General features: G+C 40.6%; 1 protein-coding gene across 10 annotated transcripts in view; it reads right to left on the bottom strand.

The window, feature by feature from the left end:
* Positions 1-23,507, bottom strand: part of gab1 (GRB2-associated binding protein 1) — a 52,948-nt gene that overhangs the window by 11,297 nt on the left and 18,144 nt on the right. For 7 of the 10 annotated variants that reach the window (XM_084344225.1, XM_084344223.1, XM_084344227.1 and 4 more), the window contains 5 exons: positions 8,425-8,553; positions 7,216-7,381; positions 3,001-3,226; positions 2,754-2,846; positions 1,697-2,379 (listed from right to left, as the gene is read on the bottom strand). In XM_084344225.1, coding sequence (XP_084200351.1) covers positions 1,697-2,379; positions 2,754-2,846; positions 3,001-3,226; positions 7,216-7,381; positions 8,425-8,553 — 1,297 coding nt within the window. Of the gene's footprint in view, positions 1-1,696; positions 2,380-2,753; positions 2,847-3,000; positions 3,227-7,215; positions 7,382-8,424; positions 8,554-12,782; positions 13,063-17,985; positions 18,095-23,507 lie in introns of those variants that run through there. The other 3 variants (XM_084344232.1, XM_084344230.1, XM_084344228.1) reach the window with 3 other exon arrangements.

Raw genomic sequence — 23,507 nt, 5'->3', positions numbered from 1 at the left:
TCCTAATGATACACACAAAAGAGGGCTAATTAGAATGCTGTATGTGTTTTCATGAATCTGTAAAGATTATCTTATTCAGTGGGATAGAGCTCAGGAGCGAGAGCTCTACTGTGCAGCACATTGTTATTGTTTTGTTGTATCCTCATTAGGCCCTGATGCAGTCTCTAATGCATTCCACTTATGGCCACAAGAACCACAGCAGTGCTAGGAGAAGCTTGTAAGGCAAATGAGAGTGTCAGCTTAGGAAGTGGTGGGGAAGACCATGATGGGAAATAATTGCAATGACAAATGTCATTTCTTTTAAATACTGTGACTCCCCCCCCCCCCCAAATAAATCAAAATACAGTCTCAAATGGGTCCAATGAAATCTTGTGCTTTTTAACAGATACAAATAATTATTATTAATAAAGATGTAGAGCAGAAATAAATCATACAACCAAGTCACATGTTGGGAAGAATATTCAGAACAGCTTCAGTTCATTCCAGGTGATTTCACACAACAGATCATTTGATAAACCACTATCTATATTCACAACTACTAGTTTGACAGCTTTCACAAGTGTTTAGCAGAGGTAAGACTGACTACTGAGTTTCACCGAAGACTTCCTTGTGTGTTTGTCAACAATTATCTCACCACTAATACTTCTGTAAAGACATTTGTCACCACAAGAGGGAGAAGTGGAAGAATATACTGTGTTGTAATCACTCTTACTCTATAAGTTTGTCTTTTCTTGACAGAAAGGTGTGTTCCATCTATTTTAAGCCTTTCTACAAAGGATGTTGTGCATCTATTGAAGATGCGTACTTTAACAGTGATATTTTATTAGACGTACTAGACTGTTCCATGTAAAAGGCATCTTGTTGACTCAGAGGATCTTCTCAGGCTCTGATTTGGTGGAATCATCTCTTCATTGGATACACAGTTGAAGTGATGATGGTGCACAGATTTGCCTATTAAGTAATATAACCTTATAAACACCTATTTTAATAAATAATACAACATTTTTAACATCACAAATATGTCTGGTATTTTAAGATTTAAAGGACCAATGCTCCCAAGATTAGTGGTGGTATAGTGAAGAAAACGTACAACAAATCTGTAGTTTCAGTGATGGAACAGGAGGCATGTATTTGTCCACAAGGACATATGAAAATGATTCTGCATGTATCTTGCTTGCTTTTAAATGTTAGAACTGATTATTATGATCGATATATATGACTAGAACAGCTGCACAAACCACCATCAAGTTCCTCTAATAGTCAAGGCCCTAAAGACATCTGCAGAGAACTGTCTGCTCTCTGTTCAGGTCTGATAAGCTCTTGACAATTTGAATGGATTGTGAAAAGAACAGACAAGTAAAAGGTGAGAATAGGGATTGGAGCAGGAAGAAAACATGCCAAGAGCGCTGGTAGGCCTCTTATCATCCATCAAAAGAAAGTGAAAAGGGTACAGAATGCCCACATAAAAGCTGTGCAAAAGATTTTAGAGGGACTTAATAAGGTGTCTAGTTGATGAAAAATGTCACTGCACATAAAGGTCAGTTTTACAGCGGGTTTGTGGATGTGCGTATTCTTTTAAAAACTATTATAGATATAAATATTTTGAGATCATAAAGCATACTTTCTAAGTTCATAAAGGGAAATCTCTACTCAGATGACAACAAAAGAAAAAAACAGAAGTCTCCATGACACAAACCTTTGCGGAGGCGTGAACAGTCGACAGTGCCAATAGTGTTGCTGCGTAAAGCCTTATTCCCCGCACTAGTAGGCACACAGTAGTTTCCATCGGTTTCTGATGCTGAACGGGGCACAAAATAGGTGTCCGTAGGTGAGCGCTCAGCAGGGGGCGGTGGGGGTCCTGAGGTGGAACCGAGCGAAGGCTTGGGCGGCCGGGGAGGGGGGACTACATCTCCCCCACCCTCTGAGCCTCCTACCCCTGACGTCGACACAGTGCGAGGCACCTGGTAGGTACAGTTTGCTCCAGGTGTAGGTGGGATGTCATAACTGATGGAAAGGTTGCGCATCTGTGTCTCCATTGAGGGCTTCCTCGACGGTGTGTTGAAGACATAGAGCTCAGAGCCATCCCCGCCATCCAGATGGGCCGATGGGGAGGAGGCTGACTTTGGGAGCAGCACAGTGTCCTGGGAGTAGCTGCGAGGGAGGTGGTAAAGGCTGCTGTCAGTTGAGAGCGAGGCACCGCGTGATGGAGGCGAGTCGTAGATGGATGAGGCGGAGGCAGGGGCCGGGTGCTGAGGGAAGAAGCCGTTGTGCGAGGTGTGTTTAGCTGAGGAGGTGGAGGATGTGGGCGTGCGGTGTGAAGGGAGGTTGTCATTCAGGTCCGTCTCTGAAGAGGTAGACTTGGAACACTCAGCATGGGCTCTAGAAAGACAATACACATATGCACGAGAGAATTAAATATCCACATTTGATTTTAAGAAGCAAAGAAATCCACTCAAATCATTGTTAGAAACCTAAAGTTATCACTAATCTTGGCAACTCTTGCCATGTTAGCATCTCTTTTTGGATCAAGTGAAGAACTGAGGTACTTGGTGGATGTTAGATGATTTCTGAACATGCAGGCAATGACAAAATTAATACAGTGTTAGAGAAAGAACAACTCAGTCTGTTCTTATTTAAAACACCTCAAATCCAGCACTAACAAGCCATGTAAATCCACAGCAGAGTGTATGAAGTGTTTCACGTGTAGCACTACACACAAGCAAACAGTTCCAGCTGGACGGCTGGCCACTCACAGACTAGCCTGGGGAGGAAGAGTCTTGCTCTCACACTCCTCCAGGAGCAAATACTCCCGGTCTCCCTCCGATGGAGAGTGAAGTTGCACTGAGCTACACACCACACAGCAGAGAGAGGAACCAGAGTGGGAGCAGAGATGAAATGTACAAAAAAAGGAAAAGGAAATGGACTGGAAAAATGTACAGAGAGAAGTCTAGAGCTCCAGCACAGTGAATAAGAAGCCTTATAGACACAAAGCAAACTCACCTGTTGGGCTCAGGCTTTTTGCTCTCACAGTTGACCAGCCACAGGTAATCCTGGGGCTCCTCTGAACTGGACTGAGAGTCCAGGTGCCGCACACTGACCGGCTGGTATGGAGGAGGCACATTGGACAGTCCCGCTGCTGGACCAACTATATTACCCAGTGCTGGATGTGGTGGGGTATCCACCACAAGGCCTCCGATGGCTGACTGGTGAGCTGCTTTTGCTGCCTCTGGAGGAGAGAGACAAGAAAACTGGGGGTTAAATATAAATAGTAAATAAAAGTATTATTTAAATATAATACAGGGTTTTCCACAGCTGACTATAGAGAGAGTGGGCCTCTACTACTGAACTGATCACATCCACTAGCAACAGAAAAAAATAATACATTTTTATAAAATAAAGCCTTTAATATTTTCTGGGGGAGAAGCAGTGCTGCCATTCTGCACAATAAAAGGCCACAAAATTAATGAGTTAGGTTCTTGTTTCAGACTGTAGTCTAGTGACTAAGTTGATCACAAAAGATGAGATGCCATGAGATCCGTCAGACTCAGCTCAGCAGATGTCTGTGAATGACTGATCAAGCTTACACATTGTTTAATGATTCTGTAGTTATTAATCAGGGTGTCACAAAGCCCACATTAGATTATCTACAGCCAGTAGAGCGATCAAAAATTATTTTCATCATTAAATATTCTGCAGACTATTAAACAGGTCATTATACAGCTGACTAATCAATTACTTGTTCAGTCTGTGAAATGTCAGAAAATGGTGGACAAAAATTGACCATCACAATTTCTCAGAACCCAAAGTGACATCTTCATATTGCTTTTTTGTACAACCAACAGTCAAAAACCCAAAGACTCTTCATTTACTATCATCAACGACAAAGAAAAGCATCAAATCCTTATTAACTCCAGTGAGCACATTGGACTTATTATAGTGGACATACTGCTTTTTTGGACGTGTTACTGGATTTGCTACATTTGTACTGCTACTATTGTAAGCTCAATGCTGGATTATAGCCACCTCATATTTTTGTATGTCTACCATATTTCTGTTCCAACTCTTTGTTTGCTGTCACTCTAACCGCACCTGCAGTCATCCAAGGAAGTCACTAACTATGACTACATTGTGGACGCGTATGGCCCACTGAGACACTGCAGGTCATGTTAGTGACTGATGATGTTAGTTAGAAAGTAAACAGTACGCTGTGTTTGCCAATGTCAACTCTTGCAGGGTAAACTTGGACCCAAGCTGTTTCCTAGCAACACATTTCCAATGTAACAGTATAGTCTCCAGCACCATTTTGATTGACACTACACTATATAAACTTTACATTTCTGTGATGTCCAAACTTGAGCTGTTGACATGTGCGGGCCTGCTCTGATGGAGGATAGATATTAGACATCACTTTGGAATATCTCACTGGACTCTGTTTATTAATCTCAACCCCAAATCGAAGCTGCCAAGTGGCCCTTCTTGATAGATCAAAAGACCCACAAGAACCTGTAGCCTCACTTCCCACTTGGGTTGATTTCCTGAGGGAAATTAAACCTTTTCGAATACAGTACACTGTCCAGCCTGAGTGGAAGATATATGTGTGACAGGATCCCCCTAAATAACACTAGCACCACTGGCTAATGTCAAGTTGAAGCACACTGCAGTCACTGCTGGTAATTAACATCAAAAAGACACCATCAGAAATTAGTATTTTCATCTTTCTTTTCATATCCAACACATACACACATGAAAACCCATTTAAAAGCTTGACTTGAATCAGAAACCCACATACTCATCTTCAGACAGCATTTCCTCAAGGTCTCTGGTTTGTCACACTGAGTTTTCAAATATCAGAGTCCTTTTCAAACCCTTCTGCTCGAGTTGATTGTTGTACTCCACTGAGAGCCAACATGGCTGATGCGTATGCTCGGTGAAATATATATCTATGTTTTCATTCCACATCTTTTTTCTCCTTTTCACAGTTCTCCTCCCACTCTATTCTATAACCGACATGGTTTTATCTCACACAAGGTCCCCCTTCTTTCTCTTCTTGTAAAAGTACATTTCTATCTTAGCAGAGCATCATTTGCTCCACTCTCCTCCTCTGCTATCTTCTTCCCTTTTTCCCATTTGTTTGTCGAAGCTTTAAGTGCTGATTCATACATAAAAAAAGGAAAATCCCCTCTGCTCATACTCATCTATACCTCCTACACTGTCTCTCAGAGCCTTCATTCCCCGGCCCTCCTAATGTTCCCTCCTCTAATATCTGCCCAGCCATGAAGCACTCTAGCGTGGCCACACACGACAGAAGAGTGGGAGTTGGGTCTCACACACAGAGAAGTGCAAGCGAGCGCAAAAGGGAGAGCCAGGGACATTCTTTTGTAATAAGAACTGTGAGGAAGGCTCTCTGTAAGGATATTTGTCTTCAGACCCAGTTTCTCCTTGAATGGGCTTACTGTTTGTTTGCACATCACAGTTTTAACAGCCAGTTCCAATAATTCTGTTGAAGAGGTGCCATGAATGTTGTTATCAGCATTGCCCTGCAACACTAGCTTTGTAACTGAGGTGGAGGCAAAGTCATAATACTGTGGAGAGGACGACCTTGGAATGCAGCATAATCAGTGACTCGGTTGCCAGGTCTGAAAGGTACATTCCTCCGAGAGAATCTTAGCGTGATCCGTCAGATAGTCAGTTGATGCAACTTTCATGCCAATTCTCATCATACTAAAAGGCTTACACATTTATCAAGGAGAAGGAGAAAGCATAGAAGGCCAAGACTGAGGTGCAAATACCAAAGCTTGAAATTAGGCTCAAAGACAGAGAGGGAAACAAAAATATGCAAACGAGAGAGAATGAGAACCAGATAAGAGGGAAAGAACGAAAGAGGGGCAGTGAGACCGACAGGCACACAATGCTTTGATTATCCAGTACTGGGAACAAGGGTAACGTGAGCCTCAACACAACACATGGATCAACACATGGATCATTAGACCTCGGCTGAGAACTATGCTGAATAGAGGCCTTCTGGCACATTCAGCTGGTTCACCTAACTCCCTCAGAGGCGGATATCTGAGAGGCAGTGGCACGGTGGCATCAAAAGGGAGACCAATCAAATGTAGCATAAATTAGCTTGTGAGCTAAAAATTAAGTTGTCTGATTCATGAAATATATTTGGGTTACTGATGGTGATAAAATACAATGAATATTTTACATATAATATAGTGTGAATTATCAGTGAGGTTATTTAAACCCTTTTTAAAACTGAAATCTTCTCTGTAACTGCAAAGCTAAGAGCGAAAGAGCGCACCCCAGCTGTAGTGGGCACACAAGCTTGACAACCCATCAAGGTTGTAAATATTGACAAATCAATTTGGGATCATGGGGCTCTGATTTTAATTGATTTTATGTTTTATTTCTTTTGTATTTTTTTTTAGGTTGTATTTTTATAAGTCTCCATCTACTTCTGTTGTTTAGGAGGATGCTACAGGGCTGTTTTGCTGTGAAGCTCCAGATCTTTTTGTGGGCTACAAAACTTCACCCGCCTTTTCATCAGCATCAGGGTGAGTAGATAATTATATATCCTTTTAGTGTACTTATAACACTGTATTGTTGAGTCTTTTCAGTAATCCGCTTGTTTGGAAATTAGCGTTATGCTACAGGGCTAGCTTAGCCAGCTTGCCCTCACTGGCCTTTGTTACTGGGAACACATAGTCAATGTGGTTCCAGTCTGATATTGTAGCAATAGTGGTTACTGAAACAGGTAAAGTTCAGTATTCATACTGTACAGTCACACAGACGATATAAGACCTAAATGTTTTAAGTTACTGCTCACTATCAGCATAAATTCTGACATTTTATCATTGTAACATTAGTCAACACCAAATTATATTTCTGGTCATAATCTATCTTGAGTGCTCTAAGCATTGTTATCACAGACTCCAGCCTCAGAGAAAAAGGTAAACAGTTTGAAAGGCTATTGATCGCTGCTGTTTGGCTGTTCAGATGTATTCATCCTCTTCTTTCACTTCTTGTGACCTTAATTCAGTATTGTTCTGTAAAGACATATCCTTTAAAAAAGCAATTCAAAGTAGATTTATCTGACTGAGTGGCGCAAAACAGTTAACGCATTTATGTGAAAAAGTTTGCCATAGCAGATTGAAGCCATATTAATGAGCGGCACCAGTGACATATAACTTACTATGAAATGCTCATCCTTACCATCATCAGTGGGGTTAAAACCACAGATGTCACAGATGCAGCGAACCCACTTATTCATTTCCTCTTCAGTGTCAGCCACCAGGTAGAAAACGCGGTCAATGGTCTTGATGTCGAATATGAAGCTGTGCTCCAAGTCCTTCTTGTTGAATGTCAGCCCAGCATCCACCTGAAGCAAAAGTAAAATTAATGACTATTTAAAGCCAGTCAAAGAGAAAGTTACATGAGAGGATAAGAAGCAGGGTTGAAATAACTAGTTGACGGATGAATTACTTAACTGTCAGCAATTTTGATCAAGTGATTCATTATTCAAACAAATCTGCAAAACATTCTCGAGTTCCAGTCGCTCGATTGTGCAAATGTATGCAATTTCTTTGCATTATATGATGGCAAAGTGATTCTGATCTTTGCATTTTGGACTTTTGGTCAGAAAAGACATTTGAAGACATCACCTTGGGGTTTAGAAAACTGTGAGAGAAATTTTCCCTATGAAAATGAAATTCTATTGGCCAAACGATTAATCTAAATGAAAGTAATAGTTAGTTGAAGCCCTTGGAAGTAATTTTCAAATACAATTTCCAGACTTGACGGTAGATTTTTCAGACCATATTTGACGTCTAAGGTTAATACAGTAAATGGTATTAAAGTCCAACTGTTGACATGCATTTTAAATTCTGACTATGTATGCTATTATATTGCCAAACTATTGCCAGAGGACTGTAGACTGGAACTTTAGGGTACTCCTTACCCTCATCCCAAGACATCAAACAATTTCACACTAAGTTAGCATCTTTTTCCTCTCTGGAATCCTTTGCCAATGTCAAGTAGGAACACGTAGCACTTAAAAACCCTCTTAGCATCCTCAACGTTAGCACCGGTTTGTGTTCTTTTGCATGGATGACTACATTCAAGTTACACATCTAAGCCACAGTTTCCTTCAAAAATAAATAAAAGTCAAAGTTGAGGATTTTTAAAATATCAGCAGTACAACCTGTTAAGTTGTACTTTTCTTTGTTTTTCAGGGAGACAGTGGCTTAAATCTGTGTCTTCAATGTAATTACAAATCAAAGCAAATGCCCCAAATGTAAAAACATGATTACATAGGGGGCTTTAACTGTGATTAGTTCAAAATTTGACTTATTTAAGAATAAATCATACGCAGAATTGTGATTCTGGGCTCTTATGTAGGTTAATGGTAAAGTGGAACCATACCTGCTCACACAAGTTGAGATCAATCACGCGGATGGGCTTCTTGGCATGGTCATTCTTGTAGTACTCCAACACGTCTGGGTCGCCTGTCAGACGGCCACTGCGAAGAACAAACCACCGCTTCTTCCATGCCTGCAGGGTGAGTACAGAAATGAGGCCAAAGGTTATTTATGTGTTCTGACAATGACTGCTCCATTCCCGACTGACCACAGGCTGGCCAAATGCTTTATTTTTCCAGTTTGCCAAAGTGTCCTAGCATAGCTTGTGTCTCTGTGTGTATTCTCCACCAGCTGCACTGCCCTGGCTGAAGAATACTCAGAGCCAGAGGGAAGAGGCCCGCAACCAGAAATATGTGTTAGGGATAACCAGAACAAAAGCCACATAGTTTGGTCTAGCACCCTGATCGGGGGTGAATAACCAAATCTATAAAGAGAAACAGGCAATTAGGGCTTTTCTTTTGAACGGGATGTGTTGTCTGTGAGAAAAAGGCACCACAAAGCACACAGAAGAGTTTGAATTCAAGAGTACTTGAGTGACTTCACATAAATAAAAGACAGTTTAGTAATACAATGCTAATCTTAAAGTACATCAAGTTCATTAATGAAATAGGCAATGAAAGACCACTTGCATCAATTCTTTGGGATAATGTAATCAGTTAAAAGATCACTGAGCCCATGCTGAAGAGAAATTATAAAAAAAAAATAAAAAAAATCCTACTGTGCCTCTATAATTCAAAATACTGAGCCATTATACTGGCAGGGAAAACAAACCATACAGCTTCAGAACTTGTTTACATATCATGCATAGCAGTCATATCATGAGCTGTTGTTTAAAAGATAAAGGTCAGTGAGGGTGAAAAGCCTCTTCTGGCCTTCAAAATAAATATACAAATTCTGCCAGAGGCAGAATAGTTTTAGCACTACACCGACACTGTGCTGTTTCTAGAAAGTGTTTTCCACCTTATGGTGTTTGTAGTTTTATTTAGAGAACATATCCAGCAATGATTCATTTAAATGCAGACTCAATGAGGTCGTGAACTCTTGATTTTGCTGAGTCATGGAAGTTAGGCTGAACCTTTTTGTTTTAGTTCAAAAGAAGACTTAGAATATGGAGCATAAGAGAAGGAGTTTAACCAAAAAATGATTTACTTCCTTGTGTTGCTAGGGGAAGTATGTATGGACACTTTGTACAAGTTTCACCAAATAAAATAGTGCAGTATTAAAAAAAATAAAATAAAAAAAATTCAGATGATGAACTGAATACCCGAAACTTTGTCAGTGCTGTTTAAAATTTGAGTTTGAAATGACAGACAAGACCCGGTAGACAAACAACCACCACTGAGATCAGACAGATCAGGAAGCATACCAACAGAGTGTGAGGAATGCAAACTAAAGCTTTGTTGTTGTTTTTGGGGTAAGATTTTAACCGTATTAATAATGCTGTGGGCTTTGTTTTTTTTCAGCTCTTGGCTGTTTTTCCCATCTACAGGGTGCCCTTTGTTAGTGGGCCAAGCCTCGGACTGAGACAGCATGAAGGGCATCAGACCTTTCCCTCCACAAACAGAATGAAGAAGCAAACAGACCTGCAAAGCCCCTGGATTTTAAACTGCATGCACATGAAATAACACACACTGTTTCACACAAAACACTACTCACATCCCACACTGACATATTGCACTCACACATGCAGCACATGTTTCACACACTGTAGTTCAAAAAGACTGTATTATATAATCACAAACACACCCACATAGTCCAAATGAGGCTTAGACCTTTTAAAGCTACAACCTTATGATGCAGGCCCAGTTAAATATCAAAATTAACCAGAAAAGCTAAAGTGAATGCGCAAAAACAACATTGATGTGTCTGTTGTGTTGGTCTGACAAAGGCAGTGGGTGTGGAGAGGGAACCTCTCTCTCTGGCACATGACAAAGCAATCTTGGGTCAAGTTACCCTGTGGGGAACAGAAGGACCAAGAGCTTAGGTTACAGTGAGGCCAGGCCCGCCCAGGGTGAGAGTGTTGACAACTGGGTAAAGCTGTACATGCTGAAGACAGACACAAGTGAGGACTCTTTAACAAAACTGCTGAATGGTCATGGAGTAGGAGTTCCTTTAAAAAATCATGAGAAAACAACAGGTCAGTTATTTTTAAGAGATAAAAAGAAACAAAAGCATTACAGGTGTTGGATCACAAATTCAACCTGAATCTCAGATAACTTTGAAGTAAATATCACAGTAGACCAGGTAATATCATACAGTATTCACAAATGCATCACACCGGTTGGCTGTAATCTGCAGTCCCTGCTCCAAGAATAGCCCCTGATAATACTATATAAAGGGGCTGTGGTAGAAAGGATATTTTATGAAAAATGTAAAACCTGAATCGTTACATCACAAACACAAATCAAGTATATAAATCACATAAATTATCCAAATAGGACAAGATTATTATAGAGTACTACAAAGAAAAGATAAATATAGCAAAGGCAGACAAAATATAAATATATAAAATAAACTGCCCCAGAAAATACCAAGAACAAATGACATAATTAGCCATAAGAAGTACATCAAGGAAATAACCAAAAAGACAAAAAATTTAAATAGAAAAAGACGTTGCATCAACAGCTGTTTCCTCCTGAGACAGACAGGCAAAGTTATAATATAACAATAATTCAAATTTGAGAAACTACAAGTATGTTAAGGGTCAATCATGGTTAAAATCAGTTGTTGTGATTCAAAGAGGAGCAACCCAGGAGAGAATCTGCCTCCACTGTTTCTTCACTGCCACATTAGCTCGATTACAAACAGTAGTAGCTCGAGGATGACAAGCTGTGTGGTTGCTTGAGCATCTCTCCTCCATCTGTGGACTTTCACACAGCTTTCTTCATGCACAATTATACACACTTGTGTTGTTTTACAGCACCAATTTGTAATACCCTTTCAGCACCAGACACGTGCAAACAAATAATTTTACACATATGCAAGCACTACCCAGAGTAAGAAGCAGCACAACACAATTCCCTGGTGGGCAGGCCAACGCAACTACGTACACACAGGGAGCAAACATCACCTGATGCAAATGGTGTTTCACTGACATGCATACAGCTACTCACTATGTTTATATGTACACAAGACACCAGGGAAGTGGGAGAAATAAGGTTAAGGCAGGAAGTCAGAGAACACATTTGCATGCATTGCAGTAACCCGGTTACTGTAAAATCCACATTTATGTGCAGCTGGTCAGTAATCAGATTACTCCTCCACCTCCCACCATATTTTTTAACCAGCGTGGCCAGATTTTAAGTGCATTGCAGCCTGAAGTGTTCTTTTTCTTTTTTGTAAGAGCATTTGGACTGATAGCACGGTGGGAGAATGGGCACTGAATAAGTATGAATTTAAAAATCTATAGTTCAGCTAAGTCAACTGACCTAGATTAATTTTTTAAGTATTTCTTTCACTTGTTGGACTTTGGTTTTACTTATATTGGAGACAAGGATGTACTGCAACAAGAAATCAATCATCTTGTATTTAAATCCCTTTGAATTGCTGCCACAGCAATATTCCACTGTGGGGAATCGGTCTTGCATGTGCACTCTTGTACCAGACCTGACACATGGCTAAAGAAAACAGGTTTCTCCAGCAGAAACTCAACCATGGTAACCTGGTTTGCATTATGTTTACATTAGAGCTGCAATGGTTCGCAGATTCATTGATTAGTTGGTCGAAAGAAAGTTGATTGCCAACTGCTGTGATGATCGATTAATCATTTCAGTTATTTCAAAAGAAATGGTGTCACACATTTCCTGGTTCCAGCTTATTAAATGTAAGGATTTACTGCTTTAATTTGGAATTCATGACAGTAAATGAAGAGTGATTGGGTTCTCGACAGTTGGTTGGACAAAAGCAGCAATTTGAAGATGTCACTTTCTAGGACATTGTGACGAGCACTTTTCACTTTTCTGTTTTTTTACATTTTACCTACAAAACGACTATCAATTGATCATGAAAATAATGGTTACGATTAATCAATTTGATAATGAAAATGATGATTAGTTGCAGCCCTATTTGCAGGGCCTTACAAAACCCGGCAACGGGTCAATCGTTATTGAGGTACTTTGGTCAAAATTGTCATTTCATTGACAGTTGTCGCACAGTCCTAGCGTGTATGAAGTGCTTTTTAGGTGAATTAAAAATATTGAGAAAGATTTATCGTCTCTCGCGATATACCCAAAAAATATTGTGATATTATTTTAAAAACATATGGCCTAGCCCTATTTCGAAACCAATACCACAAACACACATTGGAAAAGTATGAACGGATGACCATTGCAAAATACTGAGTAGTTGTCCACCATTACATACCTCCTGTCAAGGCTCATGAAGAACATGATGAGGCGTCTAGTCCTGCTTTTTGTTTTGCATATTCCATTGTAGCCAGTCTTGTGTTGAAATTAATGGCTAAATTCCAGCAGATTGCAGCACTTAATGGCTACAGGATACATACACATCCATTCTAGTCTTCCTCAATAAACAGATTCTGAACTATTCAGCTCACTCAACAATCACAGAGCCCACTTCAGCTTGTAGGAGTCTAGTGTTCACTGCCCCAGGGTTGGGAATGGGACGGCATGGGACGATACTGGACTGGGGAGGGCTCCCCTAGAATGGCAGCTGTCCCTGCCAACCCCCTCTCTGTCCCCCTCCCATTTTTTTTCAAGTGTTCTGGTGTTTTCTGATAGGGTGAGACACAGGAAGACACCCTCTCTTTGCCTACCCAAGTCCTACAGCCTATGGGGTCCAGACAGAGAGGGCATTGAGGGTCTGACTAAGACGATGACAGGGGAAGGGTGGGCGGGTTGGAGGAGGAGATGCCAACTGAGTGGAGTCACGCTGCCGTCAGAGGCCTCCTCACCCAACATCACTGGAGCGTGACAAAGGCAAAGGTGGTGGAGAGAGGTGGTGAAGTGCGTAATGAAGGAGAGTATATGCAAATAAGGGATGAAGAAAGGATAAGGTAGGGAAGATTAGCTGCAGACTCCAGCACCAACCTCTGCATCTACAGGAGGTGGACACAACACCATGAACCACAGTGAAGACTGATCCTATAGAAAAGCTGTTGAAGACAATGGTTTTGTTCGACTTCATATCACTCAAGTCTCTGGTATTTTGGCCCATCATCCACTAGAAATGTACCAATAAGTAGTCTGCAACATTGGGCAATTTAACAGGGACACACCAACAGTCTGAGTAGATAGGTTTACTCCAAAATGACACTGCCCATCTGCAGATGGAAATTTAAAAAAACAAGATTATAAAGCCAATTCCGCTGCCCCATTACTTATTCCAATACAGCACAAAGATAGGAAATAAGTACCTTTACAACCTCTCTTAAGGGAATGATGACAAGTTGATTCTTACGTCTCTACAGCCAGCAGCCAGACAAAAGAAATGCGCCTGCACATAACCCCGAGCAAAACTACCACTTTTTGCCAAATGCTGTGGTATTGATCTTTTATGTAACTCTCAACAAGAAAGAGAAGTATAGTGAAGATGTGAGTGAGAATACATTTTTAAGCACTACTTGTAGACACTGACTGGAATCATTATCCCTAAAGTCATCACTGTTGTCATTTATACAGACTGAAATGAGCCACAGCTTTCCCACATCAGACTTCAAAAAGGTCATGTTTGCTACCATACAATGCCAAAATCCAGCCAAGGAGAATTAGAGAATGAATGAGACAATATGGCACCACTGTGTGCTGATTAAAGACATTGAAAAGTACAGAACAAACAGACAGTGGAAATGAGCTTTATATTTTAGCCTGCAGCTGCTAAAAATAAAAGTGTGTGGACAAATCAGTCTCCTCTGACAAGAGTTATATGTGAAACTAGTTGCTGGTGAACCATCCTGCCAACACCACTCAAGCTCCACCAATTCCATTTTTACTGTGTTCAAAAGGCTAATTGTACTTCATGGTTTAGATAGCTTAATGCAGCCTAAAAGGCCTTTAAGTGCACTAATTGCTAATGCGAATGTTCTGTCATCACAGGCTGTTAAACTGCATACTTAAAACTCATCCTCCATATCTCTAATGGTAAATTATACTGAGATAGGCCTGTGGGTTTTTAGTTTTCTGCAGCAGCAGCAGTTGGGACATTAGGCAAGACTTCAGGACATTGACAGGTGTGCCGTTTCTTGACACTGGCACTGTCTCAAAAATGTCATGTATGCCAGTCTGTGTTAATGCCTACATTGCACATTAAATGCAATGGACCAAAGACAATTGCAGGGCGATTAAAAGGACACTAAATAGATTGCCAACACTTTATCTTTGAGACTTACTCTCTTTGTAAACAGCAAGGGTTTAATGTTTCAAAAATCTAGCATAAGTAACTTCACGCACAACCATGGTGATCTTTGTACCGTACAGAATGCAATTTCTGCTGTACATCAAAACATCTGCAAAGCTAGCATGCAAACAAACTTACAATCAGGAAAGTTCCTATTGTTGACAAACAGGTTAGTGAAGAACACTCAGCGCAACAACAGTTAGAAAGATTCTCATGTAGTTATAGTGCTCAAGAGCATACAAACAACCAGATGGGCATGGTGAAGTGAAGTGCACACAGACACTTAGGTTAGGGTTTTATGCATCTATAATATAATGGAAATTCACCACAGTCAACTTATTGAGAGTTTTTTTCGTTGCGGTCCTCGATAAAAGAGTTTGTCTGTGATTGGGGGTCACAGCCAAATAAAGAAAAAAGACAAATAAGGAGAAATGAAGACATTAACATTAGACTTCAATATGTGTATTAAAGTCATTCTAAGCACTAACTTTTACAGTAAAGAAACACAAAGACTGTATTTTTGGGGGCACATAAAATTACAAAAAAGAGGCCAAATATCTCAATACCTTAACTGATCCGACTGATAATATGTTTCACCATTTTTCCTGCCGTATGATGCATCTCCACATTCGGTAAATCTATTCTTTAATAGCATTAACTGAGCTTTCTCCTCTCCAGTTCACCCATTAAGTATTAGCATTAGCTTAGCTGACAGTCTCTGGATGCACAGTTAGCACTTAGCAGCATGAGAGTGGCCAGGCCATCTGTCCTGTCTGAGTGGGCTGTGGGTAAATGACCTGCACCCCAGCTGCACTGACTCATCCTGACTAGTACAGCTTCTCTGTTTGTTCCTCAGAAAAACACACTGCAAGGGATAGAGCGAGGGAGAGACGGGGCGCTGGATGAGCACAGGGTGAAGATGAGGGAGAGAAGGTCATGATTTTGGTGATAACAGAACAAATTAGTTTGTGTTATTGTTTAATCCACCAGAAATCACCACCAGACCATATTGTATGGACAAACAGAAAAGAGACCACCTTTTTATGATCAGCTGATATACAACAACATTTCTTGCATTGGCTTTACACTCACACAGTCTCTCTCTCTCAAGCAGGAAATTAAACATATAGCAGTAACCAGTGTGACAGTATTTATCTGTGTCCTCTTCAGGGCGGTCTCATTAGAAAGTATAACAACACTCAAAGCGAGGTGAGAAAAATGTAAATGAAGCATCAGGTGCTGTAATCTTGCTAACCATTCATGTGGAAAAATATACATGAAATTCATTACATCTTAATCTTATCATATCTGTTGCAATAGCTTCAGCCCACAATGTTAAAATGGCTTCAGCTGTAAATATTTAAGAATGGTGTGTACATGAAACATGTTTCATGTTTAATGATGAGTCAGTGCAAGGTCACACTACAGCAACACCAAAACGGGAATACTCATTTTTAGTTTGAAATCATGACTGACATGACTTTTTTAGCAAAAACAGCTTCCACAGCAATAATGACGTAGAAATAAATACACACAAATTCCCATCCAGTTAGTTAGAACTAAAGACACCTCTTGGATGAGAGGTGAAACGTCTTCAAGAAACTGAAACACGTCCAGTTGCCTACAATACAGCACTTAGAATTACCATGACCAGGATGACTGAGAACCTTCATCAACAAATTCACACCATCTTCCCAAATGCTGGTAGTCATGTTTGGACATATAGAGGGTTTGGGAGTGATCAATTTTAGACAGTGCATATGATATTTGAATTATTTGAGCAAATACCTGAATATTAAATAATGGCACTTGCTGACGCAGAAAAGCAACAAAATTCCAAAATGCTTCCATGACACTGCAATCTGACACAGATGCAGTAAACAAATACGCAATCTTGTAGACCACAGTGCTTCCCTAAATCTCACTATCAGGACGTAGGACTGTACTGAACAAAGGCTGTTCTAAGAGAGGAGTGGCAAGAGCGTCAGAGGTTTCAGCGCTCATGGCCTTGGTGACGAGGTCTGCAGAAGGAGAAGGAGGGGAGGGACAAAAGATCCTCTATGCTTAGTGCCGCAACTTGTATAAATCAGTCTTTGTTAGCCAGACATGACTGGGATTCTTGCTAAACAGCTATTTTTACATCCTTGAGCACCAGAGAGGGCAGTTAACGTACAAGTAAGAGTGCATGGCCTTTGGCTTAATGAGGCCGTTCAGTTAACGTCATCAGCCCTCCGCCTGCTGGAAGGAGAGGGGACATCCATGAAAGATGTGCATGCCTGAGGTCCAGCATCCTGGACAGTAGTTAATAGTCAATTTTTACCAACAGCTACCAACAGCTTCAGCAACTGAGGTTGCTGATTGCAGCCAACTGAATACCCCTCGCCTCACCCTCCCCTTCTAAGCATGTAGACGATCCTGCTGTGGCTGTCAAAAATTTGAAAGGGCCTTCTCTAGAGCCAGTGTTTGGTTTGTCCATTCTGGGCTACTGTAGAAACATGACAGTGCAACATGGTAGATCCTGTGGAAGAGGACCTTCTCCTTCTGTAGCTATGAAAGGCTCATTCAAAAGGTAACAAAAACACAATTCTTATTTTCAAGTGATTATTATACACATGTCCATCAGCATAAGTTGATGTGTAAAGTAGCAGCTTGGACAGGCTATAGACATCACAGAGGATTTTGACATTTCACCACAATGGCATTAAGCGCTGTGTCTTATTTTTGTTTGGTAAATAACAATAATCCTGTGAGTTCACATTTAAAGTTAAAGTCAACTAAACCCAAGCAGTGTAAATTGAACCGTCATTTAGTTTCATATCCTGGTAACACTGGCTTTTTAAAAGATAGTGTTCTGCTTTTTCTAAGGAAATTGTGTAACTGAATCAAAAATCAGTCTAAACAAGTTCTGGTGAATGAACAGGCACTTTGCGATGATCCCAAAGTACTGGTGCTATGGGATCATTCCTACCTGTATGCACAGTAAATGCTGCTTGGAGAGACACAAACATGCATGTGATCTGAGGGGGAAAGTTTCCTGGTTATCTTGCATGGCCATCCCTCTACCAATAACACTAACCGTCATCACTAAGACTGAGACGGTGCGACACAAAGCTCAACAAGATAAAAAAAGAGGTGATTCAATACTCCCACAAATGTTTAAAGATTATCCACAATTGAAGTTTTTTGGTTAGGTGAAAAACTGTAAGCCTACCTTATAAGCTGTATATCCACATGAGCTGTTTTCACTCTGTGTCTTGTAGTATTTCTGATTCTGAAAGTGGGTAAGCTAGTGTCGTGTTGTTTTGTTGTTGTTTGCGTCCTCTGACTTTATCATGTGCTGCAGTGTGTGCCAAGGTCTGTAGTTTGTGACCTCTCCCTCCTCTGACTTCCTCTTCTATGTAATCAGGTTGCCCCAGACCCTCTTAACTGCCACTGGTAAATCAGAGGGGGTGGGACTAGGGGAGACTAGAGGGTGTGCTACTTCAAAGATGAAGTGGGAGTGCACCCCAACTAAAAACTGTAGAATAATTGCTATAACCAACAAAGTAAGTTCATTTTTGTCACAATATGGCTCTTGTTTTTACCAATTTTGCAACCACCACTATCAACTATTATTAAATTAATATTTCATTTGCCGGTTTTACTGCAAAACCACAGAGATGATGTGACCCTGTCTGACAAAGAATTTAGACTGAAGGGAACGGAGCAGCATGAGAGATCACCCCTGTTTTTAATAGAGCCTGACCGATATAATCACCTTATATTAGCCAATCACAGAGCATATGTTGTTTTAAGAGATTGTAATGCAGAAAAAGATGCTCAGGATAATTTATAATTATTCAACTCCCAGTGAAGTTCACTGTTTCAGTCCATGGATGTCATTTTAATCGAGTATTTTATCAAGGTTAACATCAAGTGATTACCTGTGCTGTCCTGCTTTACTCGCCTTAAATGACATTGATTTAGAATGATCTTTTCCTGTGTTGTGCCCTAACTGACATCCTGTTTCAAGAGGAAGACAGCATTTCATGGGGGCTTTAAAGACTGTCTCGTCTCATCACTCACATCACTTGTCCTAATGGTTCTAGCAATGCAGCCCTGTCCCCAGATTACAGCAGTAAAATATTCCTTTCTTCGTTTACATTGCTAACCGAAGGTCTGTGCAGAGCTCTTTACATCACGTTCCTTGTATTTCTCTTTCTAATGTTGCATCTGAAGGCTCCGTCCTTATTCCCTGGATCTGAGCCTTCCTCTGCTTCCTGTGGAGACGTTATGATTCTGTTTCCCAGCTGCACACTCAATAAAAAAAGGTCAGATATGCCACAGCATGGACAGCTTCCTCTGCATGCCTGCTTCACAAAGGCTCTCCCTTGGCAGCCCACTGACCTCAGACACTTCTGCTAATGCTGCAAAGAGCGCTAGTCAGTGACTGACTTAAGAGTGAGATCTCTTAAGTCAAGTGATAAGAAGGGCTTACAGAGTGCATAATAATGTAAAAAAGGTCTTACCCAGATTTCCAACCAATATTGAGAGACTGCTGTGCAATACATTCCTCTGCTTTGTATTTGAATGCAGGTTTGACGCAGATATTTAAATTTCAGTGGCTTATCAACGGCATGCTATAGACAATAATGTGCTTTTTGTCATGTTGTTCTTTAATAACAAAGTGCACACTCTTCGGCCCAAGACAAGCAACATTTTGGGGCAGCCCTGAGAAACCAAAGTCACGCATGAGAGCTTTGCAGATTGAACCTTTCTGCACAAACACAAGCACTACGCATAATTGCTTCTTAACCCTAGATGTAACAATAAGCTCTCGACAACAGCAGTGTAGATGAGCATATTACATTTATATTGAACCAAGGATAACAATCGAAAAAGACTGATTGTCCACATAAACAATTTAGTAGGAGAAATAAAAGTCAATTTTCTTTGCACCCATAATAGGAATGAGGCTGAGAACAGCAGAGGAAATTAACAGTAAGAAATAGAGTGAGAACAAGCTAAAGATAGGACCACCCAGGCAAGAAGAATGAAGTAACAGCAACACTAGCTTAGGTGTGACTGTGTGTGTCCTATTGAACTCTAACATGTCCAGCTTGGAAACATCCACAGCAACAACTGTAACTCCCAACTGGTTCTGAACTTATCAATTGTCATCCGTGTCCGCAGCATAGCGCTGCTCTCATGTGAGAGTCAACCCTCTTCATTTCTCTCCTCTCCAAGAGAAAACAAGAACACATCTTTGTCAAACTGAAAAATCACATCCTTGCTTTGTGTGCAATCGCCCCATCTTCCCACACAGGTCAGAGACACAACAGTGAGAATCTCAAGTCTCATTTCTTCCAGAAGAACCAAAGCTCAAGATCCAAAATTCCCCAGAAACTAGACAACCATTTTTAATGGACTGCAAATGACTAACCTTATCACACCAAGGCATAGTATGCTGCATGCTCTTAGTTATCCATGTTTATGTTTTGCAAAGTATTATGAGAGAACTAAACAATGAATAACGACAAACACACATAACTGAGGATTTTGAAGAACTGAACCAACAAAAATTTATATTGATTTTGATGCTTCCTCATTTTGTGTCTGTGCATTGTGCAAGTGCGCAGTTGGGATATGTCAGTCTTTTCATTCCGAAAAATAAAAACTAATTTGTTTTGTCTGATGCATCTACTTGGATCATCTACTTTATCATAGTGTAGAGCGGAGGTGTGGCAACATGGACAACATGAAAACAGCTATAATAAACGAGGTGAAGAGTTGAGAGCTGCAACTTACTCATGTTCATCCATGGAGTCAAATGGCTTTTTAGTGTTTTGCAAGATCAGAACCCTATGATTTAAATAAAAATCAGTTTTCTTATGTTCTTATTATCATTAATTTAGATCTCACATGTTAACCACACAAGCTCATTGTAAGAATTACCTCAAGATAGGATTGTATAAAATAGGTGTTGCTATTCTCAAAATGATTAGATTTGCTTTCAAATTCAGTTCGGTTTCTCTCATCTGTCCTAAGAAACCCCTCTTCCCAAACACAATAATAAAGGATTTCTGTAAGAGAAAATAAATCCAACATCTCTGAAACTGTCAGAGTTGCCTCCAGTTCCAGTCAGTTGGTCATCTTCGTGCACACAGCATAAGTGTCTTTTAAGTTGTGAGCTTCTGGTAAGCTAACTGTGTTGCCCTTGGTTTGATCCTGCTTTTGATTTCAGTGGTGGAGACTGAAAGCTCATTTTGATAATATGAAAATATTAGAAATGAATATAATATATATAAATTATACATTTAATTATTCTGCAACCATATTGCACTTTCATGGGGTTTGGTCCAGTAAGTGGTGCAGCCAAAACCACCGTCTGTACAGGCTCTGAGGCCAAAGAAGATAGCTCCATGCAAAGGAAAAAAAAACAGAGCAGTTGTTTTATGCAGCTGGGCACTCACTATGGAGTTAACACTTGTGCATTCCTACTTTGCTAGAAATAAACTGGAGAACTGACATCTGCTGTGTAATGTAAAGACAGTGTGCCTGTTTTTTGTGTGTGCTAAAAATATCCCAGAATATGCCCAGTTCTCTTACTACCAAATATTTCAAAGGCAGCGAGTGAAGCAACTTGCAACACCAACTTTCAGGGGCAGCATCTACAGAAAGAGCTCCCCTGAGAGTTTAAGATACATCAGCATGCTCACATCCTATATGCATGCTCATCAGCAGTGTATCGATCCATAAGGAGCACCTACGATCAAAACAAGCCGGTTCCCTCCCTTCATCATCAAAACAATCTCTCCTCTCTCCCTCAATCTACCATCCCACAGTCGCTCCTCTTTCATGTGCAGCTGTGAAATTCTCACCCAGCCAGGCGCCATCTGACCCCAGCCCTAACAATCTACGGTAACTGTCCAAAGAACACAGACCTTGGTAGTCATACTGCTATCTTTGCAAACAGCGCACACAAAGACCAACATTCTCATGAAAGACCGTCTGAATGGTAAGCAGGTGTTTTTAATTTATGGGCTTTCGCAGGTGACCTAATAACATGACAATGTCATGATTCTTCAAACTATTTTACATCAAAAACAAAATATTCTGGCTGAGATCAGAGACAACAACCACCCTGTCATTAGGTCTAAGACAGAGATGCACTTTCTGGAATAATTAAGCATGGTTTAACAAACTTTGGCTTTTCCCACAAAAAACTGATCAAAACTTAACAGAAAAAGAGAGAAATAGTGATGCTTACCAAGGTTTTCCAACGGCAGGTAGTATATTGTAGAAGCCTTTGTTGGAGAACTTTTCTCATCAATTGTTTAAAGCCGAGGACTGTGGTACTTTTACTCCAATGTCTTGGAAAGGCAACTGTGTTATTGCTGAATTGCTGTAGTTGCTCTACTAACTCTTTCTCGTAGGGCGGGGACAGGAACTCTCAGTCAAGTAATCATTCCATATCATTCATTAGAGTATCCGCAGACAGAGGGAGGGATAGACCAAGAGAGAGTGAGTGAGAGGGTGAAGGTGGAGAAGACGTAGCAGACGAGTGCACAAGTAAGTTAAGGACTGAGCAGTAGTTCTGTACGGTGGCTGCGTGTGGTGGGTCCTGTTTATTTTCAGCAAACAGGGATGATTCAATCAATTTTCCACCAACCACATTTTCGCTAACCCCTGGCCTCACAACACAGCTTTCAGACAGGTTAGGTTGAGACTAACACCATGCTCCCAGGGTAAAGCATTAACTCACAGGGAGCGGGATTAAACATTAACACAACCTCACATCATGTATCAGTGAGGGAGCACAGAAGCGTAAGTCGTTACGTATAATGTAGGAAACTGTTCAGCACTCTCAGTATTAGCTTTTTCATCAAAACTAAACCAACTACCTCTTACTGTGTTTTCCAGGAAACATGGGGCTTTGTGAAACACAGAAAAGGAGAGAAAAAACACACACAAGGCAAAATAACATCCCTTAGTGGAAGTTTCCACTTTGTTAGCGCTTTTTATCTTCCTGGTCATCTGGTCCCAACACACACTCTGGGCAAAAAGATTTCCTGTTTTGCCTCCTTTTGTCACTGTGGTTGTGTTTGGGGGTCGGTCGGGAGCTAACTTTAGAACCTCTTCTATATTAACATTTGCTGCAACCGCTAATGTCTCATAAGTTGTCCAGAAAACTGGGGACTGGATTCAGGACCTTCTGACGGGGGAACTTAACAGTGACTGCCCGTCTTTCTTTGAAACACTCAGAACTCGCTGAAGTGAATTTAGCACATGATAGGCTGAAATACTGTTACCAACTACACTTTGAATGGACAACGCAGAAAGGAAATCACATCTGCACTGTGAAAACCAAAGTTGATGATTTGCTCACATTAAACAGAATGTTTTCTGCAAAATGTTTGACTTGTGCTGGAGGAAGTGGTTTTGATTTCAAGCGAGCGAGAGTGCTCTATTTTGGATTAAAATGAAATTAAGCAACCTACTGCATATATGCTGTATATATACATGCAGCAGTATTACTCTAGCTCCACCAGAACCACCTACACACGTCCTTGTTTGCAGCTACTATCCAGTTTAAAAATAATCAACAGGAGCAAGATAATAACAAGCATGCCAATTTATAACTACAAACAAGTGCACTGTGGAGCAACAAGGCATGGATCACGCACCAGCTGCACAGTATTATAACCGTGAAATAAAGTGCAGCTAGCAACGGTCATGATAACCCAATGCCCC

Source organism: Pagrus pagrus (assembly GCF_965226575.1).
Source record: "Pagrus pagrus genome assembly, chromosome: 2".
Taxonomy (NCBI): Eukaryota; Metazoa; Chordata; class Actinopteri; order Spariformes; family Sparidae; genus Pagrus; species Pagrus pagrus.
The sequence above is the reverse complement of the archived record's forward strand: the minus strand, read 5'-3'. Positions and strand labels throughout refer to the sequence as shown.